Source organism: Apiospora kogelbergensis (assembly GCF_038363985.1).
Source record: "Apiospora kogelbergensis strain CBS 113332 chromosome Unknown utg000008l_segment0_segment0, whole genome shotgun sequence".
Taxonomy (NCBI): Eukaryota; Fungi; Ascomycota; class Sordariomycetes; order Amphisphaeriales; family Apiosporaceae; genus Apiospora; species Apiospora kogelbergensis.
The window spans coordinates 828740-855105 of record NW_027117425.1 but is presented as its reverse complement, the minus strand read 5'-3'; the positions used below and the strand labels follow the sequence as shown (position 1 = coordinate 855105).

At 51.0% G+C, this 26366-nt stretch overlaps 11 protein-coding genes across 11 annotated transcripts; 5 read left to right on the top strand and 6 right to left on the bottom strand.

Annotated features, from left to right (window-relative positions):
* Positions 1–351: 351 nt before the first annotated feature.
* Positions 352–1408, top strand: PG998_012230 (uncharacterized protein; the record flags this gene model as incomplete). The annotated part of the gene is made up of 4 exons (XM_066879046.1): positions 352–385; positions 589–617; positions 674–1141; positions 1217–1408. 4 exons carry the CDS (start codon positions 352–354, stop codon positions 1406–1408), a joined length of 723 nt encoding a protein of 240 aa, XP_066725430.1.
* An 889-nt stretch (positions 1409–2297) lies between these two features.
* Positions 2298–2836, bottom strand: PG998_012229 (uncharacterized protein; the record flags this gene model as incomplete). Its single annotated transcript, XM_066879045.1, has 2 exons — positions 2298–2322; positions 2484–2836. 2 exons carry the CDS (start codon positions 2834–2836, stop codon positions 2298–2300), a joined length of 378 nt encoding a protein of 125 aa, XP_066725429.1.
* An 885-nt stretch (positions 2837–3721) lies between these two features.
* Positions 3722–4816, top strand: PG998_012228 (uncharacterized protein; the record flags this gene model as incomplete). The annotated part of the gene is made up of 1 exon (XM_066879044.1): positions 3722–4816. The coding sequence occupies one exon, from the start codon at positions 3722–3724 to the stop codon at positions 4814–4816; it is 1095 nt and encodes a 364-aa protein (XP_066725428.1).
* Positions 4817–5018: 202 nt separating this feature from the next.
* Positions 5019–7414, bottom strand: PG998_012227 (uncharacterized protein; the record flags this gene model as incomplete). The annotated part of the gene is made up of 3 exons (XM_066879043.1): positions 5019–5925; positions 6017–6110; positions 6169–7414. 3 exons carry the CDS (start codon positions 7412–7414, stop codon positions 5019–5021), a joined length of 2247 nt encoding a protein of 748 aa, XP_066725427.1.
* Positions 7415–8446: 1032 nt separating this feature from the next.
* On the top strand, positions 8447–8854 carry PG998_012226 (uncharacterized protein; the record flags this gene model as incomplete). Its single annotated transcript, XM_066879042.1, has 1 exon — positions 8447–8854. The coding sequence occupies one exon, from the start codon at positions 8447–8449 to the stop codon at positions 8852–8854; it is 408 nt and encodes a 135-aa protein (XP_066725426.1).
* Positions 8855–9614: 760 nt separating this feature from the next.
* On the bottom strand, positions 9615–11583 carry PG998_012225 (uncharacterized protein; the record flags this gene model as incomplete). The annotated part of the gene is made up of 2 exons (XM_066879041.1): positions 9615–9958; positions 10101–11583. 2 exons carry the CDS (start codon positions 11581–11583, stop codon positions 9615–9617), a joined length of 1827 nt encoding a protein of 608 aa, XP_066725425.1.
* An 8652-nt stretch (positions 11584–20235) lies between these two features.
* On the bottom strand, positions 20236–21642 carry PG998_012224 (putative zuotin; the record flags this gene model as incomplete). The annotated part of the gene is made up of 2 exons (XM_066879040.1): positions 20236–21276; positions 21349–21642. The coding sequence occupies 2 exons, from the start codon at positions 21640–21642 to the stop codon at positions 20236–20238; spliced, it is 1335 nt and encodes a 444-aa protein (XP_066725424.1).
* Positions 21643–22041: 399 nt separating this feature from the next.
* PG998_012223 (uncharacterized protein) lies at positions 22042–22507 on the top strand (the record flags this gene model as incomplete). The annotated part of the gene is made up of 3 exons (XM_066879039.1): positions 22042–22099; positions 22161–22334; positions 22395–22507. 3 exons carry the CDS (start codon positions 22042–22044, stop codon positions 22505–22507), a joined length of 345 nt encoding a protein of 114 aa, XP_066725423.1.
* Positions 22508–22792: 285 nt separating this feature from the next.
* PG998_012222 (uncharacterized protein) lies at positions 22793–23065 on the bottom strand (the record flags this gene model as incomplete). The annotated part of the gene is made up of 1 exon (XM_066879038.1): positions 22793–23065. The coding sequence occupies one exon, from the start codon at positions 23063–23065 to the stop codon at positions 22793–22795; it is 273 nt and encodes a 90-aa protein (XP_066725422.1).
* Positions 23066–23164: 99 nt separating this feature from the next.
* PG998_012221 (uncharacterized protein) lies at positions 23165–23359 on the bottom strand (the record flags this gene model as incomplete). The annotated part of the gene is made up of 1 exon (XM_066879037.1): positions 23165–23359. One exon carries the CDS (start codon positions 23357–23359, stop codon positions 23165–23167), a length of 195 nt encoding a protein of 64 aa, XP_066725421.1.
* A 1604-nt stretch (positions 23360–24963) lies between these two features.
* PG998_012220 (uncharacterized protein) lies at positions 24964–26271 on the top strand (the record flags this gene model as incomplete). Its single annotated transcript, XM_066879036.1, has 1 exon — positions 24964–26271. One exon carries the CDS (start codon positions 24964–24966, stop codon positions 26269–26271), a length of 1308 nt encoding a protein of 435 aa, XP_066725420.1.
* Between the last annotated feature and the right edge of the window lie 95 nt (positions 26272–26366).

Below are 26366 nucleotides of genomic sequence, written 5' to 3'. Positions count from 1 at the left end.
GTATTAAAAGCCCAGTTTGCCCATACTAAGACACCATAGAAGAAAAGTTGGCTGGAGCATAATACTAACAACTAGTTCTCGTGTCAATCCAACCTTCGACTTTCAATGCTCAAGATGAGAGCTCTCGCGTGCATTCTCTTCCTTATGTTGGGCATATGTCTAGCAAATAGATGGAAGTTGGACAGGTCTTGCTGTGAGTAGCGTCTCGCCTCTTGTCCCCATACTGCCGGATACAGAATGCTGATCACCCCTTTTCTCTACTTCTAGCTCAATACAGCCAGGGAATTGATGCCGCGTTTGTTGAGGCTCTCGACCTAGCGGGGAATGGATACACTGTCTTGCAAAACCATTATGACACAGACGTGCATATTCAACAAATGGTTAAGTATATCCTTGGCGATGATTCCAATCTACAGGCCAAGATTGGGATGGTAAAGGGTACGCATATCTCTATAGCACATCACCTTTTCCTTCTGATTAACTGCTGTTTACTGTTGAGCTTTCCCAGAAACTAATAAAACAATCGTCAATGAACAGCTACATTCCAGGCTGTTAGCCGTTACGAGAGGACCTCCTATCCCTTCTTAGGTTCGCCATTCCAGACCAATGAAGACTTGGTAAGATCTGTGCGCAGTGTGTTTCCCAAACGTTTTCTAACAGCCACCTGATATAGATCATTTTCTGCGACGGCTCTAACTACGAAGTTGTAACAACTGCTACAGGTTCCCAGACACACAGGAACAAGGTGATCACGTCCATTGTGGGGAGTGAACACTGGGTCAACTTCGCGTCGTGTCACGCCTCCACGCCAACGGGTGGACAGGCACCCATGGCTATAACGATGAGTTCCGACTGGTTGGACCTGAGAGGATACACGGATGAGAGGAACATTTGGAGGCAGATGGGAAGCGTCGGCGAGCCACCAGATCAGAAGGATTTCAGGAGGCCGCGAGGCGGGACGCCCAACACCATGGATCTCTGTGTTTGGTATCTCCTCGAGAAACAAGAGGAGGAATGGCCTAAGATTGAAAAAGTGATGGTGGACAAGGTCCGGGATGAATCATTTATTTTGGGACTGCGGAATAACGACAAACCTGTCGACGCTTTATCGACTACTCTTGGTGCAACTCTATTACATGAGGTAGGTGTCTCAGGTGTCTGAAAATCTTGGCATTTTGACTCCTTTCGTGACCTACCTATGCTAATCTGTTAAAAGTTGACACATACCAACCTTGGCGGAGGCATGATGGATCAAGGTAATGGAAACTGTTATGGCTGGGTGTGTGTTGGGAACTTGAAAGATGCTTCCAACCCAGATTCTGTGAATATGTTAGGTGTTGTTCTGAAGCTTTGGACTCTGGGATTCTACGTGAATGACGCAGGGCGAGTCGAACCCATCAACGGCTGAAAGCACTTATACTATGCTACATCATATTACACCCTTGATTATGGTTAGATTATCTATTAGCATTTATTATTCAGAGTTCTGCAAATAATAATGGGTCTACCTCGGGGTTTCTTCATGAATCTCTGATGTGCTTTGATGTGTTCATACCTATCACATATATATTAGTCATAAAAGAGCTAGAAAGAGTGAAGCATGAAATCCAACCGTTGTAGTTTAATATGGCCACGATTAAATCTAGGGATGTATATCGGCCAGCGTTGGGCCCGACAGGTGTTGAGCATTACTTAGTAGCTCCTCCATCCTTATCCCATCAAGTTCCATGGTTTTCTCCAACTGCTCTAGTTCCTCCAATGAGACGTCAATAAACCAAGCTGTGCCAAAGGCGAGGGGGAAATCCCTGACCCAATACGGCCAGCCATAGCCAACATCAGTCCTTTTAGCACGCCACCTCTGCCGCAATCTGCGCCTGACCTGTATGGGCGGCAACGATGAGCTTGAACCGGATTCACCTACCACATCGTTATTCACGAAGTGGCGGGCCGGGTCTTCCTGCAAAGGATGGAGCTTGGGTAGGTCGCAAGATAGGTCCAGGTGAGGGCTTCGGGCTAGTTGCTCAAAGTGACGAAGTACTGCCCGCTCATCCACGACAGACCAATAGGACCTATCGGTATGGTCAAGCCAGATGCGAAGTCTCCGGAGACTAGGAAGTCGATTTGCTAAGCTTTGAGGTAATGCAAGCCAGGTTTCAGCCAACACCTTCAAATGCTGTACCTCTTCCCCATCTTCGTCCTGGGTGGAGGGGTGGGGTTGGAAATGTTGGAAGAATGCGAGTGGGAGGCTCAGAATGATATCCAACTTGGTGATATTCGGCAACAGCGAGTGGATGAAACTAAGTTCCGGTGAGCCCAATGTGCCTAAAGAGGCGATATTAGGATTAAGCAGCCTGGAAGCCGCAGCAAGGTCGGTCATGTGATAGCACATCTGCTCGCTCATCCAACTCTGGATCTCAAAGTACCTGAATACGCGTCAGTAGGAGGAAGTGGGATCAGGTGACATGGCTGTATTTAGTACTTACAGTCTCTTGCAAATAGTCAAGAATGAACAGCCATATGTCCCCTGGCTGTCTTCATGTCCTTCCTTGAATTTGGCTAGGGCGGTCTCCTCGCACTCCCAGTGTGGGCCCCAGGAAGAGTCTACGCGCCGCGCCCATATCAGTCGATTGGGCGCCCACTCGCCTGGAGGTCGTCTCTCATCTCCCACATTCTCAGCGGCCAGGTCCGGCTCAAGACATCTCGTAAGCTGGACACCGCCCTGCGCGGAGAGGGTGATGTGGATACCTGCTGTGTTGATCAGGTCGGCGTAAATAGCGCGGCGAATCTCAATCGGGATACGGAAGATCCCACTCGCGAGCTGCAACTCATAAGACATGGTAAGGAATGTTAGATGAAACTGAGATAAACCGGTAAAAGTTGACACACATTGCCCTTGAGGGGTTGTGTTGGTTATGTTGTAGGTTGGATGGTGTGGCGCAGGATGTGGCGTAGCCGTGGGGGCGGTTGGGGGCCGTTGGTTGGTTCGCACACCCAAGCCACCCCCTGGCTGCAAAATAGAAAGACCAATTGAATGCTTCAAGCGCTTTACATATTTTTCTGCAGTTGGCTGTATTTACCTATAGGACCAAGATATTGAATTATGAAAGATATTGTCATAGGGCTTTTGCTTTTGTATTCATGCTCTTTGTTTCTGCACTCTATAGGCCCTTAGTTTCTCACTATAGAACAAAGAACTCAGAAGTACAATTGCCCCCAAATAGAAACTCCAGAACCACACTTCAACATGAGTTTATACCAAGGTGGCGAAACCCAAAGCATTTACCAGGAAACATAGATATCGTATTTGCTTACTTCAAAGCTACTTCTCAGCGCCTATAGGATGACCTTCATCAATAAAGAAGCCCCGACAAGCAATATGGAATTTAGGGGAGAGGCATCAGAACGCGATCTTTCAAATCCGACATCAATATTTAAAGATTTCACGGTCGTGGCTTGAAATGGCTGTTATATGTGACTAGAGCGAAACAATGGTATTGTTTGAAATTTCAAGAACACACTGTTTGGTTCGAGCATATTTGTGACTGCATAAGTTGTTATGTTAAACATAGTAGATGTTTATGGAAACAACTCGGCAGTGCAATGATTGCCATTTGAGTATAAAATGACCTCACCGGGATCTTCTCGGCCTGAAATTTAGAACTCATTCTTACATGCAAGCAAAAACCTACCAAAGCATTGGTTGACAATACACTACACAACAATGGCTGCAAAACGAGTAACTTCTTCGGCGATCCGAACCGTTCCCGAAAGTATCCGTTTCGGCTGCGGGCATACGATGAAGGTCTCAGACTTGGAACAATATGTAGAGCAACTCTACAAGAGCTTGGTTTTGAAGGGGCTTCAAGAAAGGCCTGGAAAGACTGCTTCCCTACAGGGGTACTGTAATGCCTGCCTCTTGGACGCAGAAAAAACCAACAGCAAAAGTCCATTTGGGACATGGTTCCGAGTGATTACCAAACCGCTCTCCGCCAACGGTGGTGGGTGCGAAGATCGGGTATCGCTGATGCTGATACTACATGAAATGTACAAAACTCACATCAGGGAGGATCTTCGGGAACATTTACTTAATGACGAAGACCCTTTCATGCGAGACGTCCTCTCTGTTTATCGCGCTTGGCACAAGACGGTTGCGCTCCGTTTGGACACCGATCAAGACCCCACCGCCTTTGAACGACTCATGCCCATTATCGAAAGAATCTACGGCGGAATCGCGGCGGACGAGATCAAGAAGATGGTAGAGAGCTGCCGCCGACACGAGTCACGGTCTGCCTGGTGGGACTTTGATCGGGTATGGCCCGTGGACCAACCGCGGAGCGACGCCCGGTTCTTCGCGACGATCCGGAATTTCCTGGATCGTTTCGAAGGGAGCCAAGACCCCATCCTACCGGTGGACCTGGGTCACGACCGGGGCCTTAGCCTGCTCGCTCTTGCGGCCAACTCCTGGACGGCCGAGCTGATGGGGCCTCCACAGGTAAGCGACATGAGGCTGCGCGCCATCCTGCCTGACGCGGTGCAGACTAACAAGATCCGAGAGAGCGACATTGATAACATAAAAGAGCGAATCGCGGACGTCAACATCGAGACAATGAGGTTCAAAGTGCAACTCTACGAGATTCTGAAGAAGGCGAAGGAGTCTGGAGTGATCACGGACGTAGCCCGGCTGAACACTATCATGCACCCTATTGAGGCGCTGAGGCAACGGGGCAGGATTCTTGTGTCACTCCAAGACGACATGCGTACCAGCTGGGATTCCTGGGTGAAATTTGCTAAGATGTGGTACAAAGACCGCGTATAAGACAGGAAAGTCGCCCAAGAAACCGTAATGGTATGCATGGAGGCCTGGTCAATTTATCGGGATTCTTGGGGATGAGTACCGATGGTTCCCCAAGTTGTCTCTCGTAAATCAAAACCATAAAGCGTTGTTGTCAATAAAGTAGGTAAGAAGGTAACTAGATGGAATTAGAAGCATAAGTAGTAATAAAGAGATTGAAATCTGATCAAAAAGCGCCCAAAGAGGCTTTGTTTCTTAGAGCACTTGTAGCGAGCACCCCAGTAATAAAAGCAATCGCAAACTGGCCAATTCCCATACCCCCTTGAATATCATCATTCTGAATTGACCATGCGATAGTGATTATAAGGACTACCAGAAGGACCGCGAGCAACAGTGACGCCAGTAGCGTCGTGTTCAGATCTTCAACAATATAGATGCCCCAGCCCACAGGGACTTGGCGAGCATTTATACCCTCTAGAGAGCATGACAGCTTGGTATTGAGCTTCTTGGGAAGCCGTTCGAAGTCACGGGTCGAACCATGATCGCCGGGTGTGAGGAAGGAATGCATGAAGATGTGGGACTGAATCGGGATGGATCCAATGGCTGGTGGACACGGCCAGAACGCGTACTGCCTATTCATGACCTCTTTTATGCTCGGGATAGAATCGGTCTGGTGGTTTCCCACGCATTCTCCGGTTTGTCTTCTCTGCATGAGCTCGAACTTAACATATTCGACCCGCGTTGGAACGACAAAGATGTTTCTCGCCTTCTGGCTGCGTAGTTTATGGTATTCTGTCCGTATCCGATGGTAAAGTATGGCATTATCTGCCACATGTGTCAGATCGATCTGGATCAACTTGATCTCATTGGAGCCTGTTTTGACGCAGAGCAGTAGGTACTGTCTGGTACTCTGTTCCAGGGGTGGAGGGGAGCTCAGTGCGGATTCTTCTCCTGGCGGTGGATTATCAATGTTACCATCATCAGATACGTCGGTCGAGAGGGTTGGCTGTGTCAAGCTGGAGGACCTGGAATCTTCGCGCCTTCGACCAAATGTTCCGGAGCTTGCAACAGAGACTGCGCTTGAATCGCTCGAAGCACTCTGGGCATAGACTACTGCTGCATCTACTTCGCTTCTTTTAACGTCCAAGTATAGTGGGCTACCACACTTCTATGAATCACATGTCAGTCAATGATGAAGAGTGTGAAAGGGACATCGACACTTACGCATCTCCACTTAACCCGTGAGAGACCTGACGGAATAGGGGGCCCAAATAGTGATGCAATTGACCAATAAGATCTGACAGCCAATGCCCTAGCTCTATTGTAATAATAGTGCGTTTTTGATTGTAAGCCACTGCGAATAGCAACATATTTACTGTTGGTTGACCGATCAACGTTCGCCGCTGATCCAGACTGGATTTCGTTATAGTCTCCAGACGGCTCAATCGCAACTTTTGTTGTATACGGGCTCTTTCGAGCCGGCGTGGTTGACTCAATGATGGTATCGTGGCGAATGGTCCCCTGATTGCTATCTTCGCCTACTGGACTTCTCATTCCAGAGCTCAATCTGTTTTCTTGCGGTGTTTGTTGCACCTCACGGCGTTTTATCTCGCGATTCTCTTCCCTCATATCGTACGGTACTCTTTGGCTCAATTCTTCGTTTCGCCGTTGTTCTGGAGTACGAAAGTCATAAGACACTTCTCCATCGACCTTCGGGCCCTCTCTTTGAGTCTGTAGGCTGTCGTAAATCTTTCTGTCGATCAAGGCATGACGCGACAAGTGGTCTAGAAAGCCCCAGTCTGGACGACCCCTCTGGAAACCTAAACCATCTCGTGTAATATGATCTCGGATATGCTTCATTCTGTTTCTGAAGTTCGTCCTTTCGTTGATTCCATGACTTTTAGCCACGAACTCAACATCATCGCAGAACCAACAAAGACACTCATCAGGGTAGATCTCGTGAAGGTGTAAATCAGAAATATGCTCCAGCCAGGCGTCGAATTCATCCACGGCAAAACGATCCCTGCAGCTCGCTATGTAGGAAAACTCGCAAGGGAGGAAGTATTGAGTTGATTTGGAACTGAAGGGTGACTGATATGTGTCGACAGAGGTTTCATAAAACCTATCGGGTGTTTCGGAGGGGGCAGATGAGCCAGTGCGATTAGAATGCGAGGTATCGAATACACTGCTGGCTCTGGACGTCACTGATCCTTGCCGTGCCGACAGCGGATATCGCCACCACTCAGTGGCAAGTAGTGAAGCAGAAGCAGTTTGGTTGCGTCCCCTTCGTTCGTCGAGTTCCTGGACATTTTCATCTGGCTGGATAACAGTCTGGGTGATCTTGACTCCACCAGCAGAGTCAATCTCCCGCAATACCACTTTCCCATTCCTCTTTCTTTCCGTTTCTAGTTGGTCAAAATACTCAACCCGATCTAGGTGAGAATTGGATGTAATTGTGCGAATTCGGTTTGACGAACTGGCTTGCGAATAGGTAGGGTGAGGTTCGTCGCGATCGTAGCGCCGAAACTGATGATTATGAACAACCACATTTCCGTTCCTTGCATTGATGGTGTTGTAACGTCCACCCGCTGTGATGAATATGGAGGTTAGAGCGAAAACCATCGACGTTTGATTTCGAATATATTACCTGATTTTGCAAATGGATATTTTTGTTTCGACCTCGGAGACGAGATGGTTTCTGCATCTGAGGATGAGGTGGATTCGCGATCTTTCTCATCGCCAACATCATAAGGCGCTGTCGCCATAATCAATTTTCACGAAGTTTTTGATTTGACCAATCCTACTGTAAAGCCAGTAATTGGTTTAACAATGAACGAGTTTTTGATGACTACTTCAGCAAACAATGGAAATCAGGGTAAGCAGAATCGAAGATAATTACCCCATCACTTCATACGCCAAGGAACAGGCAGGTAGAGTGGACGTGTTGCACACCAATCACATAACCACACGTTACCTGCATGCCCGCAAATTCATATGCAAGTCATCTCGTCATCGGCGCTGGAGGATCCGGCAGACGGATTTCGAGACGAAACGCCTTTCGTGGCTCTAGTTATTTTGGAAATTTCATATCGTACACTATTCCCAATTACTACTCCGTTCAATTTGAACCTAGCTATTTTCCCTCCCGTAAATATAGACGAAAAATGTTTGGAAAAGCTACATTTAGCTGTAGTGCTGTACCCTTTAAGCCGAGATAAATTATTTACCCCTATTTTAGTACTAGGGCGGAAATATAGGGGTAGCTCATTCTTTCAGGGGTAGATTCCTTAAATATGGCAGATGTCACTTGTGAAAGACGCCTGGATTTGAAGCATAAAAAGTAACTTGAACTGGGTTATTTACATTTTAGGCGAAACTATGTGCAACATCATTCTGTCTAGTAGCCTGCTCGGTGTGTTCTACATTACGGGGCAAAATCTACTGCGCGAGGCTCTGCTCTACCTCTTGCTTTTGCTCAAGGAAGTACTCTCCACTCATGCAACCTCCAATCTGTGGAATTCGATGAAGCTTTACTAGGACCAGCCCCAGGACATATAGGGTATGATGACCGGGGTCGGCGGTGTAATTAAAGGGAAACGTGTTCCACGAATACGTCCGGAGCTTCCATGAACGCGCCGAGTCAAAAAGTCCAACATGACCCGCCAACCTCAGCCGCGAGTACCACTGCGTCCTGCGGTCAGCCAGCCAATGAAGCTCAGAGTGTCTCGGCCCCCGCGGGAGGAGGACATGGACGAAGGCCTGCTCGCGGATGCGAACTGGGGCCCCGAGGAGCACGCGTTCACGGTTCAGGTCATGAAGGACCTCGACAGGGAGGGCATGCGGTTCAAGCTCGAGCCTTTACGAGATGTGCAAGTGGTACAAGGAGTTGCGGGCGGTCCCGGACCGACTCGCCAGACAGAATCTCCAGCACGCTGTGTCGGAGCTGAGGAGACGCGCGGACCGTCTCGGCCTCTCGGGGCGAAAAGACGGCAGCTCTGGCCTCGCTATTGTATATTTGCAAGACCAATCAGCTACTCTACTCAAAGGGAAATACTGGCTTAACGAGAGATGGCTCGAGAATCGACGGGATCGCCATCGGAGATCTCATCTCAGACATTTGTTTTTTGACCGGCTGAAGAAGAGACTTATGCGCGCTTGGATGGGCCCTTCTCACCAGATCTTTACAGCCCGCTGACCCCGCCACAATTGTAGGGACCCTTACTGCAATGGTGTTACACTTAATAAGCTGGGCAAAGGGTAAAATCAAGACCATAGACCATTGTTAAACAGAGCTCTAGTGTAGTAGTGTGTGAAAAGGAACTAACACTAAAGTAGTCAATAGCATGTAGTGGAAGCCATCGAGAAGTACAAGTAGTATGATCAAACGGTATTGGTTTTTTAGTGACGTCTTTGTTTTCCAGCATGAGCGAATGAGTACTAAAATGAAAGACTGTTCTTGCGACAAGATAATTGCGAATGAAGTAGGGTGGCATTGAAGCTCCTTCATCAGGGATTCTATAACCAAAACAACCAGCCGATATGTACAGACCCAAGAACACGGATCCCTCCTACTCCTCATAGCTAACACTATGTATGTATAATCCCTCGCTATGCCTTTACCTTTTTCCTTTTGACATGTACAATAAGAGCCATCAATACACAAAGTCCCATCCAGTGAAATCCCTGAGCCATGGAGACTTCCTTTCCCACTGTTGTTGTGCGATAATACACACCCCCATACCAAGAATCATTATCCTTCATTGGATGTTACCAGAGCTTTTTCCTTCCAAACCGTGATGAAAAACACTATCATTATCCACGCTCAAGGCGTCATAAGACCGCCAAGCGAATGTCTCGCCCTCATTATATCTCGGCGTAGCGACCGGATCCCCCCTTTCCCTTCCTCGGGTCGCCCTACGTCCTCTTTACCGATGATGGTCCTCGCAACGTCCAACAGCCCCTCATCACCAAGCATACCGCCGGCATGATGGTAGTGGTTAGGGTGCAGTAGCTGCTGTTGCTGTCCATCATCGCAAGCGTTATTGTTGTAGTAATCGCTAATGCCACCAAGGCAGAGCTCTTTCGGCAGGCCGAGGATAGCCTCCATACGCTCAAATGTGTTTGTAACGAGTTGAATCACCATGTTGACTTGCAAGTTTCCTGACTCTGTATTGATAATAATCGCCATATGTTAGCTTGGGTGCTCCTTTCCATTTGGGTAGGACTCGTCAAGCACCGCATGGCACTCCTTACTCGACTGGACAAACACAAGGGAGGGGAAAACGCGAAGATGGAGATAATCACTTACGCAAAGAAAATGTCCCGAATTGGTCCATGGCACGTTCGTTGGCATCGGCAGAAGTAAGTTGCAAATGATGTTGGATATGCCAGAACAGTGCCACGTAGATACGGAGGACGTGCACGTAGCATGAGATTATGAGCAGTACTGCGGCAGGGTCTATCGACCTCGACGACAAAGCCGGACTACTGCGGCCGTGGTCGAAGCCCCTTATCGTCGCTGCGGAAAGCGGCGGCGGGGACATGGAGGATGATGCGGGTGATGCATAGTGAGTGACACCGCTGCTGTCGCTCGGCGAGTTCATGTCGCTGCTTTCGTAGGTCGTAATGGAGCCGTTCTCGGACCCATTGCAGTAAGTCCCGTAGGTACCTCCTGACCATGAAGTGGGTATCGCAGGCGTTGGCAGGGGCGTATGAGGCTGTGGCGTGCGCGCGACATCATCCAAGATGTGGAGGAACTCTTGGGTTAAGTTCAGGATGCTCTCGATGATTGTATTACTGGACGGGTCGGGGTTTCCAGAACTTGGGCTGACGAGGGCATGGATATTAACGTGGGGTTGTGTTATTTGCTTCAACTGTGTAGCCAGGTCCAGGTTGATGTTGGTCAGCAATTGCATGTGGTCATGGGATGCGTCGTCCATTTCGTTCGATTGATAACTCATCAAGCTTGGCGAATGGGCAATCTGAGGCGTAAAATAATCTGTCATAGGCTCCTGGTGTGGTGTCGTGTGCGACGACCAATGTATGGCATCGGGAGTATGTGGTTGGTGCAATTGCACGGCCTGATGCGGATGAGACGTCGCATAGGTGTGCTGTGGCATGGGGCTGCCACTGGCGGGGCCATTGAAGGAAGTATTGATGTTTTTGTCCGCGTTCTCAGCAGCGTAGAGATGTGCCATGGTGAGATCATGGTGATCCCAGACGTCGACGGACGTGACCATAGGCGTCGAGAAAGCAGGTGGTGTAGCAGGGTCTGGGAATGTGGCCCAGTCCGGTGGTGGCGGCGCCATAGCAAAGTTAGCAGTCGTGACCCCGTCGGTGCCGTTGGGTTTCTGCATAACGTCTTCGAAATGCCACACAAAAGTTTGAGTGGCGGCCCCAGTCGCTGCGGACGTTGTCTGTGCGGCTGCTGTTGTGGGTTGGGACTCTGGCAGCGGCAATGCTGGGACTGGGGTCGGGCTGCCACCGCCAGGTGATGATGTGGAAGCAGAAGCGGCGACGATCTGTGGCGATGGAGAATGGTGAACTGATGACGATCTGTTGCTTTGCCGACGTCTTTTCCTCGAGACAGAGCTGCCGTCGTCATCGACCGAGTAGTTGCGCATCCGGTAGATGGGACTCGTGGTGCAAGCCGTGTCGGCTTTGGCGCACCTGTCGCACCGGCCCTGCGGGTCGCCTCCCTTGCGTAGACATCGGAGCTTCTGGCCGCGGCAGCGATCGCAGGCCGAGCGTCTCGAGGAAACGCCAGGAGTGGGTTTCTTTTCACCGCACATGTCTGTTGATTGATGCTTTTACGAGTAGGTAGGGTCTATATCGTAACATAGATAGCTCTGTCGCGAGTGGGAAGGGGGACCATCTTATCTTCAAACGGCCGGGGGGCCAGCCTTATGTGCAAGTCATCTCAGGGGCTGGCCACTGGGGAAGCCTGGGCGTGTAAGAAAGCAAGCTTGATAAGTTTGAGACCCTACTTCACAGCCCGGAGTAACTGTTATTTGGAAGTAGCTTGGAGTGGTACAGTACGGGCCCGAGTAAGCATGGGTGGCTCATCTAATGCAGTCAGCATAAAGTATGGATGTATAGGTGGATAAAGTACTTATATACGTACCGCACATGGGCAGAAGCATGGGGACCCTGTGAGCCTGTAAGCAGTACTTTTTCCTTCCTCACACCACCTGCGACATCCTTCTTCTGCATGCGAGTATAACCCTCGAACGAACAGAGTCGCGGGCAAGCGAATGAAATTGCGCTGAGGGTCATCGCCGCTGTCAGGATAGAGTATCGTTCGTTATGTGATCCTTCGGGGTTGCTGCCACAATGGGAATGACAGGTCAAGGACACAGCGTCCAGTTCCGGTTTCAACGTTACAGTTTGCTGCATGCTAGAGTGCGTTGCACCGAATTGGGTGCGTTAGATTCTTCCGCTGCGTTGCTACTTTGAGGGATGGTAAGGCTCGGCTCACAGGCGCATCCGACATCGTTATGTCTTGACCGTTGGTCGCCTGTACGGTCGCGGCTGTAGGCAGTCGCACAAGAGTCAACTCAATTGCTCTCCAACACCCGCATCCGCCGCCCCCCCCACATCATCATGCGGGTGCGAGTTGACAGCGACGCGTACACTCAGCATGCATGTAAACGGCGTATACTCTGCCCTCCATTACATAGCAATATATGTTAGTGTAACCTCATGTGCGGGTGCACAAAGATACTCAAATTGAAACCCGCCGCTGTGGGCTGCGACAAACGCGCGTATATACTCCGAGCAGCCAGCGAAAACTCACCGGGAAAGGAAGAGTTGTTCCTCCCCACACGGCCCTCGCGGGTGCCCGCCCACGTGGAGTACCAACTGGGCTTGCTGGCTGCGCATCTAACGGCTAATGGGTGTGTCTAACAGTCATTGCAATTGGTGTTGGTCTTGCGAAACGTGCATGTTGGTTCTTCGAAAATTGAGTGGCCCAGAAAACAATAAGCTTGTTCCAGATCTCGCATCCTGGTGGTTGTAATCCATACAACGAACGCTAGGCACACGTTGGTCCGTCTCGAGGACCGGATTTGTGACATGCAGATTGTAAGTGCTGAAGATGCCTGAAGGATGTGGAACCTGGTCAATGGTATGTTTCTCGGTCCCATTGAGGCAGTTCGTTGTTATTTTCTTCGATAACGAAATGCAACGTGCTCTGCCTCATAAAAAGCAATGGTCGTGCAACGGATCCTGCCACCGTCATGAGGCAGGAAGGACGTGATGTCTATTCGTGGATAGCTCGTCTTGCATCTTGATGGACAGTACTGGACAGGGCCTATGTTGCCAACGCAGGGGGGCCCGGTGTGGATCGACAGACGGTCTTCCCGGGCAGGGTATCTTAGTCTCGTTCGTTGGACTAAGAATATCTCGATTGGACTGGTTCTTATCTGCACACGGGCTAGCTAGAAGCTGGAGATCGTGACGATGCCTAGGATGCTTGGATGCAAGCAGGCCATGAAAAGAGTAGGCGTGATCATTCGTCACTTGTGCCTGCCCAGAGGTCAGCTAGTCTGGTTCTGGTCTGGGGAGCCCTGGTCGTCGACGTGTGCGGCAGTGCGGCAGTGCTTGGAATGGTCGACTCTCAAAAACTAGGCATCTGGCACTAGCTGCTAGGTATGTTCAAGGCACAAGGCACTAGGTTCGTTAGCAGCTCGAGTGGTGGGGGTGGAGCACCTGGCCTAGCCTAACGGTTGCGCGACGAATGCCCTGAAGGAAGAATGGCGGAAGCGGAAGCGAGCGAATGCAAGCCCCCGTCGACTTTCCTCTCCCATACTGGCGCGAACGCGGAAAACACGTGCAGATGCGAAACACAGCAAAAACAAGTGTAAGGATTCAGCCGGTGAATCCTTCGACAATAGAACGGTCCCTAGATATGTCGGATGTCATCATATCTGCTGCAGAGACAGCTACTTCATTAGCTGAAAGTGGAAAGTACGGTCTGATCTTGGCTGAAAGAGAAGATGGTGTGCAGCTACTCTAATCGACTGCGGGCTGAGCCGCGGGGTCGAGGGGGGGTCGCGCGCGCCGTTGAACTCTCCATCAACCCATCGATCGAATCCTTCCACCAGGCACACAGGCAAATCGACGTCAATTGTGTGCATAATCCGTATGCGTATAGCTTCATTACCCCAAATCCATCACGCTGCAGAAAAGTGCGTTTAAAGTTTGAGAAGCCTCGATCACACCCTTCGTGCAATCGATGGGTTTCACTTCCATCCCGCCTGCCACTCCCACCACTTCCACTGACCGAAATGTCTCCAGCAGAACTCCAGCCGAGCTTTCTTCCTGCAGGTGTTACCACTCAGAGCTATGTGCTACCCTGGCCCCGCCGTCTGTCCAGCTGGCTCGTTCGTTACACACGCCCAACTGTGAAAAGGACGGGGGCACAGCCGCTTACCTCATCCGCTATCGACCATTTGACAAAATGACAGTACATCACGCTGTGTGACTATAAGTAGAAACAATGGCAAATTACTCGGTGGCTGGCGTCGGCCAGAAACTGCTCAGTCCGGCATCTGCTACCGTACCCGACGTCCCCGAAGGACGCCAAATGGCTGCTCGTCAGTCGACAGGTTACGTCAATGAGCTTAACCCGCTGCTGCAACCACCGACCCGTTCCTCTGTTCGCTTGATCATTATAGCGTCCACGACGACGACAAACACAAGACTACGTCAACACGCTAGCACAATGCCCAGGCCAGAATCCCAGAACTGAGCTCTAGTCTGTAAGTACTTTACATGCCTACCGAATGAGATGGCCCCATGCATGATGCATGGAACTACATACAAAAATACCTACATCTACCTGCACTATTAAAAATTGGCATATCCACTGTCAGCACTAGAAGTACTTGGCCCGTACCAGGGGCGTATCCCAGTCGACTGACTGCAACATTGAGCCCTGAACCAGTGGGTCTACAAGTTATCGCACCGATGTGGTGATGACTACTCACATATGTCGTCGATTTGCCTTTGCCATACCATCGGCATTTGCTTTGATATACGGCAATAGCAGAGCAGAAACCATGGGGGCCGTTAAGGAAACGGATGGTCACGGTACCGATCTATGCGCATTTGCCTGGATCTGGTTGCAGACCTGCGGCAATTTGCCTTTTGGAATGGGACCGGCTTGCCTTCCGAACGTAACGTTTGTTAAAGAGATGCTCCGGCAGAGATTCTCCGCGGAATCAACATTCGGGGCAGTGCCGGGGAGGACCATATTTACGGCGGCACTTCCATCGTCGGAATGTCCATATGGTAATAAGAAACCACCATTCCATCAGTATCATGAACTTAAATTGCGCTGCTTACTCAGGTAGTCGATCTATTTGTAGACGCTGGAGGAGCAAATTGGCTTATGTTGAGTCTAGAACATCGTGGAGAAGAAAGATTCCTTCGGCAGAATACTTGGCTCCCGGCTGTGGCTGTGTCTAGTTCCCGGAGGCACCTACTTTCCCAGTGAGAAAAGCAGCCAACCCCCGTCGGTCGCGAGGGACGGACCTGCATGTGGCATGGTTCGACCCATCAGGCGAACCACCCCCGCCGCACGGATGTGGATACAGCTCGAACAGGACTGACTGGGAGACTGGCAGGGGACAGGAACGCATGGAGCGGGCAGGTACCGCACTGTTAGTGATCCCTTATGGGCTCGAGAGGGCAATGATTTGCATTTGGAACGGCCGATGCGAAAGCATACAGCCAACTGCGGGATGGGGATGGCTTGGGATTTCCTTTTCCGGGCGGGAAGCTTGGCAACCGGGTTGACCTGCTGGCCGGAACAAATCTTGTTGGTATCGGAATATCCTCGTGCGTCAAGACGCCGTCGCACGCACATATGCTGCTACATGCCCTATCCAGAACCGAATGCGCCGCCGCGCCCATGGCTACGGCACGGGGACCGGATGCAGTCACCGCCGCAGTTACCTTCCCAACTTCTCCACTGCTCCCACGTTGCACAACCTCCAGACCCATTAGTCTAGCCATGAAGTTGGCGTCTTCTATAATAAGATGGTGTGAATCCTGTTTTGGATGGACATGTAATTATGCAGGGGAGTGGCTAAGCATGACATGTTTTCCGCCTCAACGTGAGATGACAATTTACCTTATTTCATCTGGAATTCAATCTGGGCCATTGTTTGTTGATATTTTGACACAAACCACCTGGAAACATAGGCATCGAGAATACGAACATTGCATGCATCTCGCTTAAGGAGGGGACCGGCGTAGGGAAGTGGAAACCTGCAGCGGTGGGCCCATCCTCCCCTATCTGGAACCGAGCCCCCAACTGGGTGCCAAATATAGCAGCAACAGTCCTGTTTTGCCTCGCCAAAGAAGCACATCGAGTTTTCACGGGGGCGAACAACACACACCAAGTGGTTTCACAAAACAACTGAAACCTGACTACGAGTATATCATTGCTGAGATTCCGGCTTGAAATCAGTATAAGGCAGAACTAGAAAGACTAGTAGCTCGTTTGTGTCACCACGGCTTGATATTATCCGTCCAATGAAGAGCAGAGAACATAGATTATCCGGAAAGTGGTTCTGCCAGCCACATTCTGCTTGCTGCTTCGCATGTTGGATGATAGTGCCATCCAAACGGATGCACGATATTCTCCGAACGTGGCGACGGATTCTGATGGCATTCATTTCACCAAACTCGATAACTTGCACCGTCGATCATATGACTTTTCAAACTACGGATTTCTAATAAGATTATCTGCGGGAGGATTGCCTATGGTAGAAAACTGCGAACTCCTGTGAGACGTGGCTCGGCCACGACGGTGAGTAATCGTTTACCCATACGGACAAAGGAACAGCCGTCATTTACCGTCGCCCGAGGAACGTATGAGTAGATACCCATTTTGATGACCAGTCCATCCGTTCGTTTACGCGCAAAGAATGACCCAAGACCGCGGAGTTGAGGGCTCTGGGGCGAGACTCGCGCATCTTACAAGTCTATTGGTTGCAAGAAGACCGGCGTTCATGCAGCTCTGGGTGTGTGAGCATCCAAAACTTGAATGCCTCAGGATGACTGTATCTGGCCGCCTCCCGAGGAATCCAATTCGCCATAGATAAAGTCCAGGTTGCCACATGGATATGCACGATGAAGCTGACATACCGCATACCTCACGGCTTACCATACACGTACTCGGCTCTTCGGGGTATCTGATACTAACATCATGTTTGATCAATCGACAGTCGTTCCATGTCCCAATACTAACATCAGGGACGGCATCGAATGTCACATACGCGACGGTATGATGTAAATTGGCCATCTCAAGGGTAACTAGAAAGTGACCATTATAAGGGGTCACTACCATAGGTCATTGTATCGTCATGATTGGCTTACATAGCTGGTACTGTCGTTTCTGTGCTAAACATTCGTTTCCCATGAGACATATGGAAACAGTCGTACTTGAAGACAGCCAATCCTATCTTGTTTTTCTTGAAGATGAAGACACTGGGTAGGCTTCGTTTCACATTGAACCGGAAAGAAGAAAAGAAGAAAGACACCGGGTAGCGTATCCGTGTGTGTCCCCTTTATTCAAGGCAGCTTGTAGATGATGATGACCTTAAGGGTGAGCTGGAAGCGATCCCCGTAAGCTGCCACCGTCGTGTATGTGAAGTTCGATGTCGTCTGGGGGAAGCCTGCGCCAGGAACAGTCAGATGGTCTCTTTGCCCCCCAGCTTACGGGGGCTCAACACTGTGCCAGATCACTCGTCAGTTGTGAGTTATGTAGAGGTAGCAAGCTGTCTAGAACACGCGGGAAATAGCTTCTTGACCAATGGGTCTAACATCCACACACCCATCCACAAGCAAAGATGAGTAGAGATGGATATGTAGATGTGGAACACAGTAATCGATGCAGTCGACTGGCCCATTAGCTCCGCAAGTGAGCTTACCTTCGGGATCGGCCTCGCGCCAAGCCATGAATAAGGGGTCGGCCAGGCCAGGGGCTACTTGGCGGCTGACTAGGTCGTGGCTCTAGGCAAAGGATTGGTGACCATGGTATTAGTCATTCTGCTATTGTGCAACCGAAAGGGGAGAAAACACCAAGACGAGTAAAATCAAATCACATCACGTTTCCGCATAGAAGACTAATGCAGGACGGAAGGTGGAATCAGCTGACCGAAAATGCCTGACGAAATGAACCCCTTCCCCATCTTTCAAAATGTGCAGTGCGTAATCGATGATGATGCTGATAATGGGGATGGCTGCCTAGCATGATGCCGTGAGCACCAACGTGACATGGGGGCGCAGCCAAGACCACCAGTTTCCCGCCCCCACGGGGTTCAGCTGAAATCGGCTCAGGTAACACTCGCATGAGATTTGCGGCACACACGAACTTGGCAGCAGGGGTCGTCATCATGTTCAGCATGTGTTCATGGGGTGCGAAGTCCCTGATTGGATGCCCTACAGGAAATTCATAACGAATCACTGAGCGTCCGACCCGATGTGATTCTCGACTCTCAAGGTCAATATGCATATGACCCTACATGTTGAAGCAAGGCTCTGCTCGCTTGGGGAAAGAATCGAGGCCAAGCCAATAAATCGCATTTGCCAATGCATAAACCTGCAGCCCTATCAGGTTCCCCAACGGCCACCCAACCAGTCACCAACTATACAGTATGTAACAGTGAGTGAGCAAGTGATAACCAGGACCAGCCAATCAATGCGACAAGGCACCATGTCTCGCATCTGTCGATCCAATACGAACTCAGCCTCGGTGGGAACGAAAATCCCATAACGAGGTCACACATAACTCCAAGTGGAACTACTCTCAACACAGCCTGTTCCCATAGATTAAAACCCGATGCACCTTCGAATACGGGTAAAGCCTCATCGGTACGACTTCATGTCACCCGCTGGTTGTGGGTCGTTGGTTTTGTAGGGCCGACTTGGCCCCACGATTCAGGAGCAAAAAGAAAAGAAACCCGGGAAAATGAAATAAGGCTGGAGCCGCACTTTCGACCAAGGCAGAGCCTCCTACCTCTTATGGTTAACCAAATGGTAGCGTGCTATTGGTAGATATACGCACAAGATACGAAGGCTTATTTATCTTGTACCTGGGCGGAAGAATGCAATTTCAATGTTAATCCTCGTTCAGTATTCGAGGTGGCAAATCTTGAACTCGAATAATCACACCTGATTTAGATCAGAGTCTATAGCACGCAACAATGCAACCCTCCACGGTCGTACGAGAGGGTAAGACGATATCACTGAAGTGTCTTCCGATCAAACCCCCAGCTGGACGCCGATCTCCGGATATCTATCTCATCCGGTCTGGTGGCACGATAAGACTAGAGCTTGATGCCAGCCAGCCTTGAGCTTATGAGGTATCATGGGGCCGTTACACTCATAGCACAGGATAAACTCGTTTGTCTCTCTTCTGGTGTTGTGCGATAAATACTCTTGTTTGCTGCTATCGTCATCCGGCACAGTCAGAAGCCCCTAGAAGAATATGTGTCGGACGAGGTACTGGGTACAATCGATATGGTGATAGCAGGAAAAACTAAGGGTCGCAATTTCCCTGTGCATGGGAAGTCCCAGGATGAGGAAGTTATCGTGCTGTAGGCCAGGATACGCCACCAATCTGTTCGTTGCGTTGAGGTTACTGGATCGTTATCAGATCATTTGATAGTCCTCAACGCGATAATCCTCGGGACGTGTCTACTTACTGTATTCGAAGGCTCGGAGTAGCAACCTCGAATCCTTTTTCCCATAGATAGCTATGTGGTCCTCTATTCCGCGATGGCTCATGCTAGCTAACTACGAACAAATCACAGAAAAGTAAATTTGCGTATATCTGCTTATAATTTCTTAATTCTGTACAGCGAAAAGATTCTCACTCGTACCAGAACATGTGGTAGACCAAAATGGATACAATTGCTATTGAGCACAATGGATCCATAACATTGGTCTTTTCAGAATGTTCCATGTTTCTTCCATTGGGGACCATCGACCGTCTGAATCAACACGGCGGCGAGTCATTTCAAGTCCTCAAAATACGCTTGAACAGCCAGGGGGCACGTCAACAGGGGCTCCCAGGACCTGTTAAGGATCAGCCAGACAGCAGTGTTGAAACACCTGGTGCCCCTTTTCAGGCTCTTCTTAAGGCAGCGCTGACTCTAAACTCGTGAACCTCAACACTTGGCAAGACTTCAGCCTCGAAGATGAGCTCGAGCATGAAGAGGTAGATTCCTGAGACATCGAAACACATTCCACAATTGCATGATCACGCTATGAGAAGCATGAAAGTTTTACCATCCCAACATCGCTGGATAAATCATAATCTATCGTGTCTACATTGCGGAAGCCAAAGTCTACCCGCCCGTACGCCCTGAGCCAATCCTACTAAAGCGTGCGTTCCGGTCTTCATAAACGTGTCATATCATCAGTCCATTTTAAACCATAGTCTTGATGTCACCATCCTTGAGCTTGCCAGCATCGACCAGGCGCTTGACCTCCTCGGCCCAGACGCCCTTGATCTCGTCAGCGACCTTGAGGCCGTTGAGCTTGCCGGCCAGGGCCGCAATCTCCTCGGGGTCGACCTTGCCCTGGACGGTCTCGACATCGTTGAGGACGGCGTTGACTTGGTCAGCGCTGGCCTCGCCGCCGGACGCGAAGTAGTTGGCGTCCTTGACGGAGCCCTTAAGCACACGCTTGTTCTTCTTGACGGCGGTCTTGGCGGCCTCCTTGGCCTTCTTGTTGGCCTCGCGGTCCGTCTTGGCCTTCTCCTCGGCCTCCTTAGCGGCCTTCTCCTCAGCCTCCTTCTTCAAGCGGGCATCCTCCTTGGCCTTGAGCTCAGCGGCCTCCTTATCGGCCTTCTTCTTGTTCTTGGCGGCGTTGGCCTCCTTGCGGAAGCGCTTGATACGCTCATCACCGGCGGCGCACTCGTCGAGCAGCTTGCGGAGGCGGGCGTTGTCGTCGGCCTTCTTCTTCTTGCGGGCGTTGGCGTTCTTACGCTCCATGTGGCGCTTGTGGTCACGGTTTTCGTTGTCATCGGGCACATCCTCATCGAGGTACTCGAACGTCCTCCACGAGTCGAAGTTGTACCAGAAGTTGTAGAACTCGTCGACCTCGGGCTTGGTGGCGTCGTCGCCGCCCAGCATGGGCACGTTGGGGATCTTGCTGAAGCGGGCCTCGGCCTTGAAGACCTTGCCCCAGGCCTTGAGGTAGTTCTTCTGAGCGTCCTTCTTGGAAGGAGGCTCGACGTCGGCCTTCTCGTCGACGGAGTCGAATTGGCGACGCTTGACGGGGTCAAGCAGAACCTCGGTGGCTTTCTGGATGCACTTGAAGAAGTTGTCGTCCTCGGTGGCACCGGAGGCGGCCTTCTTATCGGGGTGGTGCTTCAGGACCTTCTTGCGGTGGGCACGCTTGATCTGGTCCTCGGTGGCCTTGAAGCGGTACTTGGACAGACCCAGGACTTGGTAATGATCTTGCGACTGGAGGCGGGATATATATTAGTTTTGAGATTGGGTGAGGGGAAGAGAGTGTGCGCATATGACAAAACGTACCTTCCAGTCCTTGGCCTCACGCTGAAGCATCATGGGGTCCTCAGGCTCGCTGACATCGCTGTCGTCGTTCTCCTCGACGTTCTTGGCCTTCTCCTGGGCCTGGATGCGGTCATCCTCGGAGAAGGTGCGCTTGTGGCGGGCACGGCGGGCATGGGCCAGGAAGTGAGGGCCAACAGGCTCAATGGTGCGCTGGGTAGAGCCGGTAGTCTTGCCGACGGGCTTGAAGTCCTTCTCGGCAGACCAGCCCTCGGGGAGGGCGGGAAGAGGCCTCTCGACCTTGGTAGGGGACGCCATATTCGATTATTAACCTTGTGGTGATACTGGCTGTTGTTGTCAGACAGATCGAAAAGATGCAACAGTGGGCTGCGGCGGAAGATAGGCGCTGTCTTTAATCCAATTGGCGTGGGGCTCCTGCCTGACTTTTTTTCTGTCCTGGGTCTGCATTTTTTCTCAATCGGCCCTAGGAACATTCCGTTCTTTTCGAGCTTTGGTGGGGCAACTACCATAAACAGCCGGGAATCTACCAGCCACAGCGGCCAGTGGACCTAAGCCACACATGTTTTCTAGTTTCCGGCGCCCGCTGTCGCATTGAATCGCATGGTGGGATTGAGCTGTCGCCGCTGCTGCAGAACCGACTGAGAGAATACTTGCAGACTCAGCCATCCATACCATAATCGACTGTCAATCTACACAATGGCGGCAGTTACAGCGTACAGAAATCTCATGCGATCTGCGAGAATCGCCTTCCAAGGTATGGTCCCTTCTAGCCCCAACTGTACGAATAGAGACTAAGTCTGATCCTTATTCAACAGGCGACCAACCGATCCTCCAGGCCGCCCAAAACCAGATTCGCATGGGCTTCCGCCAACACGCCGAGTTGAAGCCCTCAGACCCCAAGTATGCCGAAGAATTCCAACACGCCCAAGACGTTGCGACCATCCTAAAGCAGAACGTGGTACAAGGAAAGAGAGAAGGCGACACTTACAGTATGTCGGACAGTCTAGATTGGTTTGGTGAGGATGGCAAATGCTGACACATGATCCCAGAGCTACGGATACACGAGCACGTTGAGCGAGGCGACAACGATACGGTCAAGATGGCTGGAGGAAAGACGGTCAAGGTGACTGCAGGCACAGGCAAGACTTGTGGCAGCTGTTGATCCCGCGGAGTACGAACCAAACAACTGTAAAAGAACTGGCAGAAATGCCTTGTATATATGCCACGATACCCTTAAAGTGTACTATCTCAACCTATCTACGACTCCTTTCATACACCAATATTGGGAGGGCAGTAGCCCATTCTATTGTTCAAGGTTCGTCGCTTGAGAGTCGATACCCGGTGCTCGACAAGTCAACTATTGGACTGGTATGGACAGCCAGTGCAACTACCTTATCACAACTTTGGAAACTACATTATACAAGATGTGGTCTACGAAATGTACCCATCACGCTTGCCTGGATGAGGAAGAGAGATGCATGGCATTCATCCTCTCCTCGACGGCGTCCAGCCCTTTGTTGATCTCGTGTAACAATTTATCGGCCCGGTCGCCGCCATCGCACTTGCGCAGACAGGCCACCAAGTCCGCCTGGGAATTAATGGTACGGTAGTCAGCAAGCCCGTACTTCGCCTTCAGCAGTTCGATCAGCGCCGTTGCCGTCTCCACCACCTGCTCCGTCGACCGCCTCTCGACGCTCTGCGCCAGCCGCGCGCGTGTCATAGAAGGATATCACACCTTCCGGGTTCTCCGGGTAGGCGCGCGCCAGACCCTGTTCCGAAACTCATCGAGTAGCCTCGTCGCCTTATCATGTTGCCCGTTCTAGCAGCAGATCCAAGCCCGGAAGTCCCGGTCGCGGATGTCGCGGCCCACGGTATCGCGCAGGGCGTGGAGCCGCGCCGGTCGCATCACGAGCTTGCAGATCGCTGAGACGACCAGCTGAATGTCGCGAACGTCACCAAACTGCTTCGCGTCCCTAGGTGTGAACGTGTCGGTGATGCCACCCAGAAAATCCATCCGCCAATATATCTTGGCCCCGTAAAACTCGCATAGCAGCCGCCCGCTGAGGAGCGAAATGTCCGAGAAGCCACCTCTGTCGAACCCATGCCCCTTTCCCCCACGAAGGTCGGCGCTTTAGGGGCGCAGAAGGTGTTTGCGTCGAAGTCGCCGCTGCACCCCTTCAGGAGTGGCTTGGGGGTTGGGGGGTGGGGGGTCCGAGATGCCGTCAGCCGCCGGACGTAGCGCGCGTAGGAGCGGCCCAGTTCGGGCGACTGGAGGGCCAAGAGGAAGCCGGCTATGTAGCCGTGAAATCAAGCCCTTGGATGCAGCCCTTTCAGTATGACGTCGCATGTGTTGGGCACCCGGAACGCCGGTCGCACCTGGCCGTACTCGAGCAGGCGGCACACTATGATGATCTGCCTGAACCATTTCGTTAATTGGCTTATTGGATGGAACCCGTCTGGATGTCACGGTTTTGACCTCCCAACACAGTTGCAGCATGTCGCGTACTGTGATAAGAAAATATACACCAATTAGCACCCTTCGTTTCCAGAAATTTCCCATTAATTGCGACGTGCGCCGCGTCTCCATCACTTGCGTTGTCTCATCCCAAGTTAGATACAGCCCATCGTGTGCATACAGGTACGTTATGGTGTCTCGGTGCCCATCGGAATCATACGGCTTGGCGACTTGCATACTGTGCGCCAAGGAGTGTACGATAAAATATGAATGAATATATATTAACAGATATTAAATTCAACAGTGAAGCCTTATACCCCCTGGCTGTCTCTTTCTCTCTTCTCTCTATTATCCTTTTCCTATAGGACACCTATTAGCCATGGACCCCATCCGCCCCCAAGTACAATTTCGGTCTAATTCTACATTCAGCCCTGTCCAGGGGCGATGTAGCGCTGTATCCAGGTAAGCCAAATCCCATACTACTATCCTTGCTCACTTTACCACGGCGCAAATGCAGCCTCCAATATTCAGCCCCCAACACCGAAGCTTGGCGCCTTATACCTTATTGGTGCTATGCATAAACAAGGACACCTTCGTAAGGTAATCCCCTTTATCAGGGTGGGTAAGTCTGCTTCGGAGGCGAAAGTCTGCAGATACAGCGCACTACCTAAGCTATAACACGCAGCAAAGGTCTTTCCCCTTCGTTTCTTCATCTCCCAACTTCACATTCTACTCGGAGGCCGTTTTTCTAAACATACGAAACTTGTATAGTGGACCAGCAGCACAACCTCGACCTGCGAGATACCTGATGGGAACGTTGCAAGCTTCTAGCAGTGGTGCGCAATCCAGCGACCAAGCACCCAAATGCACCCCCCTAGTGACCATGATTCTTACAATGTCACCATCACCTCAAAGGTCAGCTCCAAGGAACCCAGCTGCAATGTTACCAAGTGAAACTAACGCTGAGTTTTCAGACTGATATCAGCAAGGTTATATTCCCCCTTTCTGGCCATGCAGGATATCCACCAAAGGAATATGGTGTGCTGGTCGAAGGCGTCAGTGGGAGCCTAACCTTTCCAAACGTGACATCATTTAGCTATTTGAAGCTTGAATGCAATCCCGCGCTCCAGAGCATTGATTTTCCAGACCTTGTGTCTTTCGACATGTTGGACATCATTGACGCACCGGTCCTCACTTCCCTCGACCTTGGCCACTGGAGCGGGCCAGCAAACAGAATAAGCATCCACAGAGCCCCTAAACTCGGCCCTACACTCGACCGGCCTGGTAATGACCTCATTAAGTTTAATGCTTCTGATGCGTTCATTATCGAACTGGAAGACGTCGGCGGGGCCATCTTTCCAAACATGACCAGCGCCGGGCGCCTGCAGATAATTAACAGTGGTGTTTCTTTCGATAAGCTTAACAAGGTCGACGATCTCGCGATAGCGAACCCTGGGGAGATCACTGCTTATGCTCGGTTTGAGAGTTTGCAGAACGTATATGGGTTGCGACTTGGAAACGCATCCGTCGATATTGTACCAGTATACGTGGCTGGGCTTGACGCCAAGAAACATCCCAATCTCGTCGTGGAAAGCTCTATGGTCATCGGGCCCTGGGATAACGACCCTCGCCAGCAAGAGCTCTTAACAGTGAACATCTATCACCACCCCATGATATTCCCAGCACTATACCGGGTGGGTGGGGATTTGAACATTACCAAGAACTCGGGCATCCCAGAAATGTCCTTCAGCAGCTTGACGGGGGTCAAGAGACTTCACATCCTGAACAACCCAAACTCCACGGTACCCGGCGACTTTTCCGCTTTGGAGGATGCGGATTTCATCCACATCAATGGCAAGATGAACACGTATGTGGAAGGTACTCATGCCATGCGGCTACCAGCTAACGCGAGAAACAGTACTATCAATCCTGCCCTGTTCCCGCGCCTGAATAGAGCGGCCGAGGTAAAGATAGAAGCTTGGAATCCCGACTTCGATTGCTCCAGGCTTGTCCATATGAACAATGCGGGAATCATCGGCTACCTCTCGTGTAACGGCACGAACGGCACAACCGGGGATGACAGGAGCGGCGGTTCGAACTCTTCCACTCCACTAGAAGCAGGCCTATCTAGACGGGCATCATTAGGTATCGGTGTAGGTGTGGGCGTGCTAGCACTTGGTGTCATCGGTGTTTTGGCCTGGCTGATTAAGTCGTACCGCCGCAAGCTTCGAGCAGTCACTACCATGAAATCCGGTGGTGACAACAACGACGACGACACAATGAAAGAGGTATCAACAGACACTCGCCAAGAAGGCAGGGCAGAGGCCGGTAGCAGGTCGTTGCCGTACGAGGCGCTGTCAAGAGAGATAGTGGAGTCCGGGGGTACGGCGTTACGTGCAGAAGCGGAAGAGGAGCACGCCCCCCCGCCACTCCGGTCATTCCCACCGGGAGAGCAGAGGGCACCCATTTGAGATAGGCTAGGAGTGGCTGGTAGGAGAGGTTATAACTCTGGTCTAACGTGCGGCTTTGTTCTCTCTGGCTTGCAGTCCAGCATACTTTCTTTAAT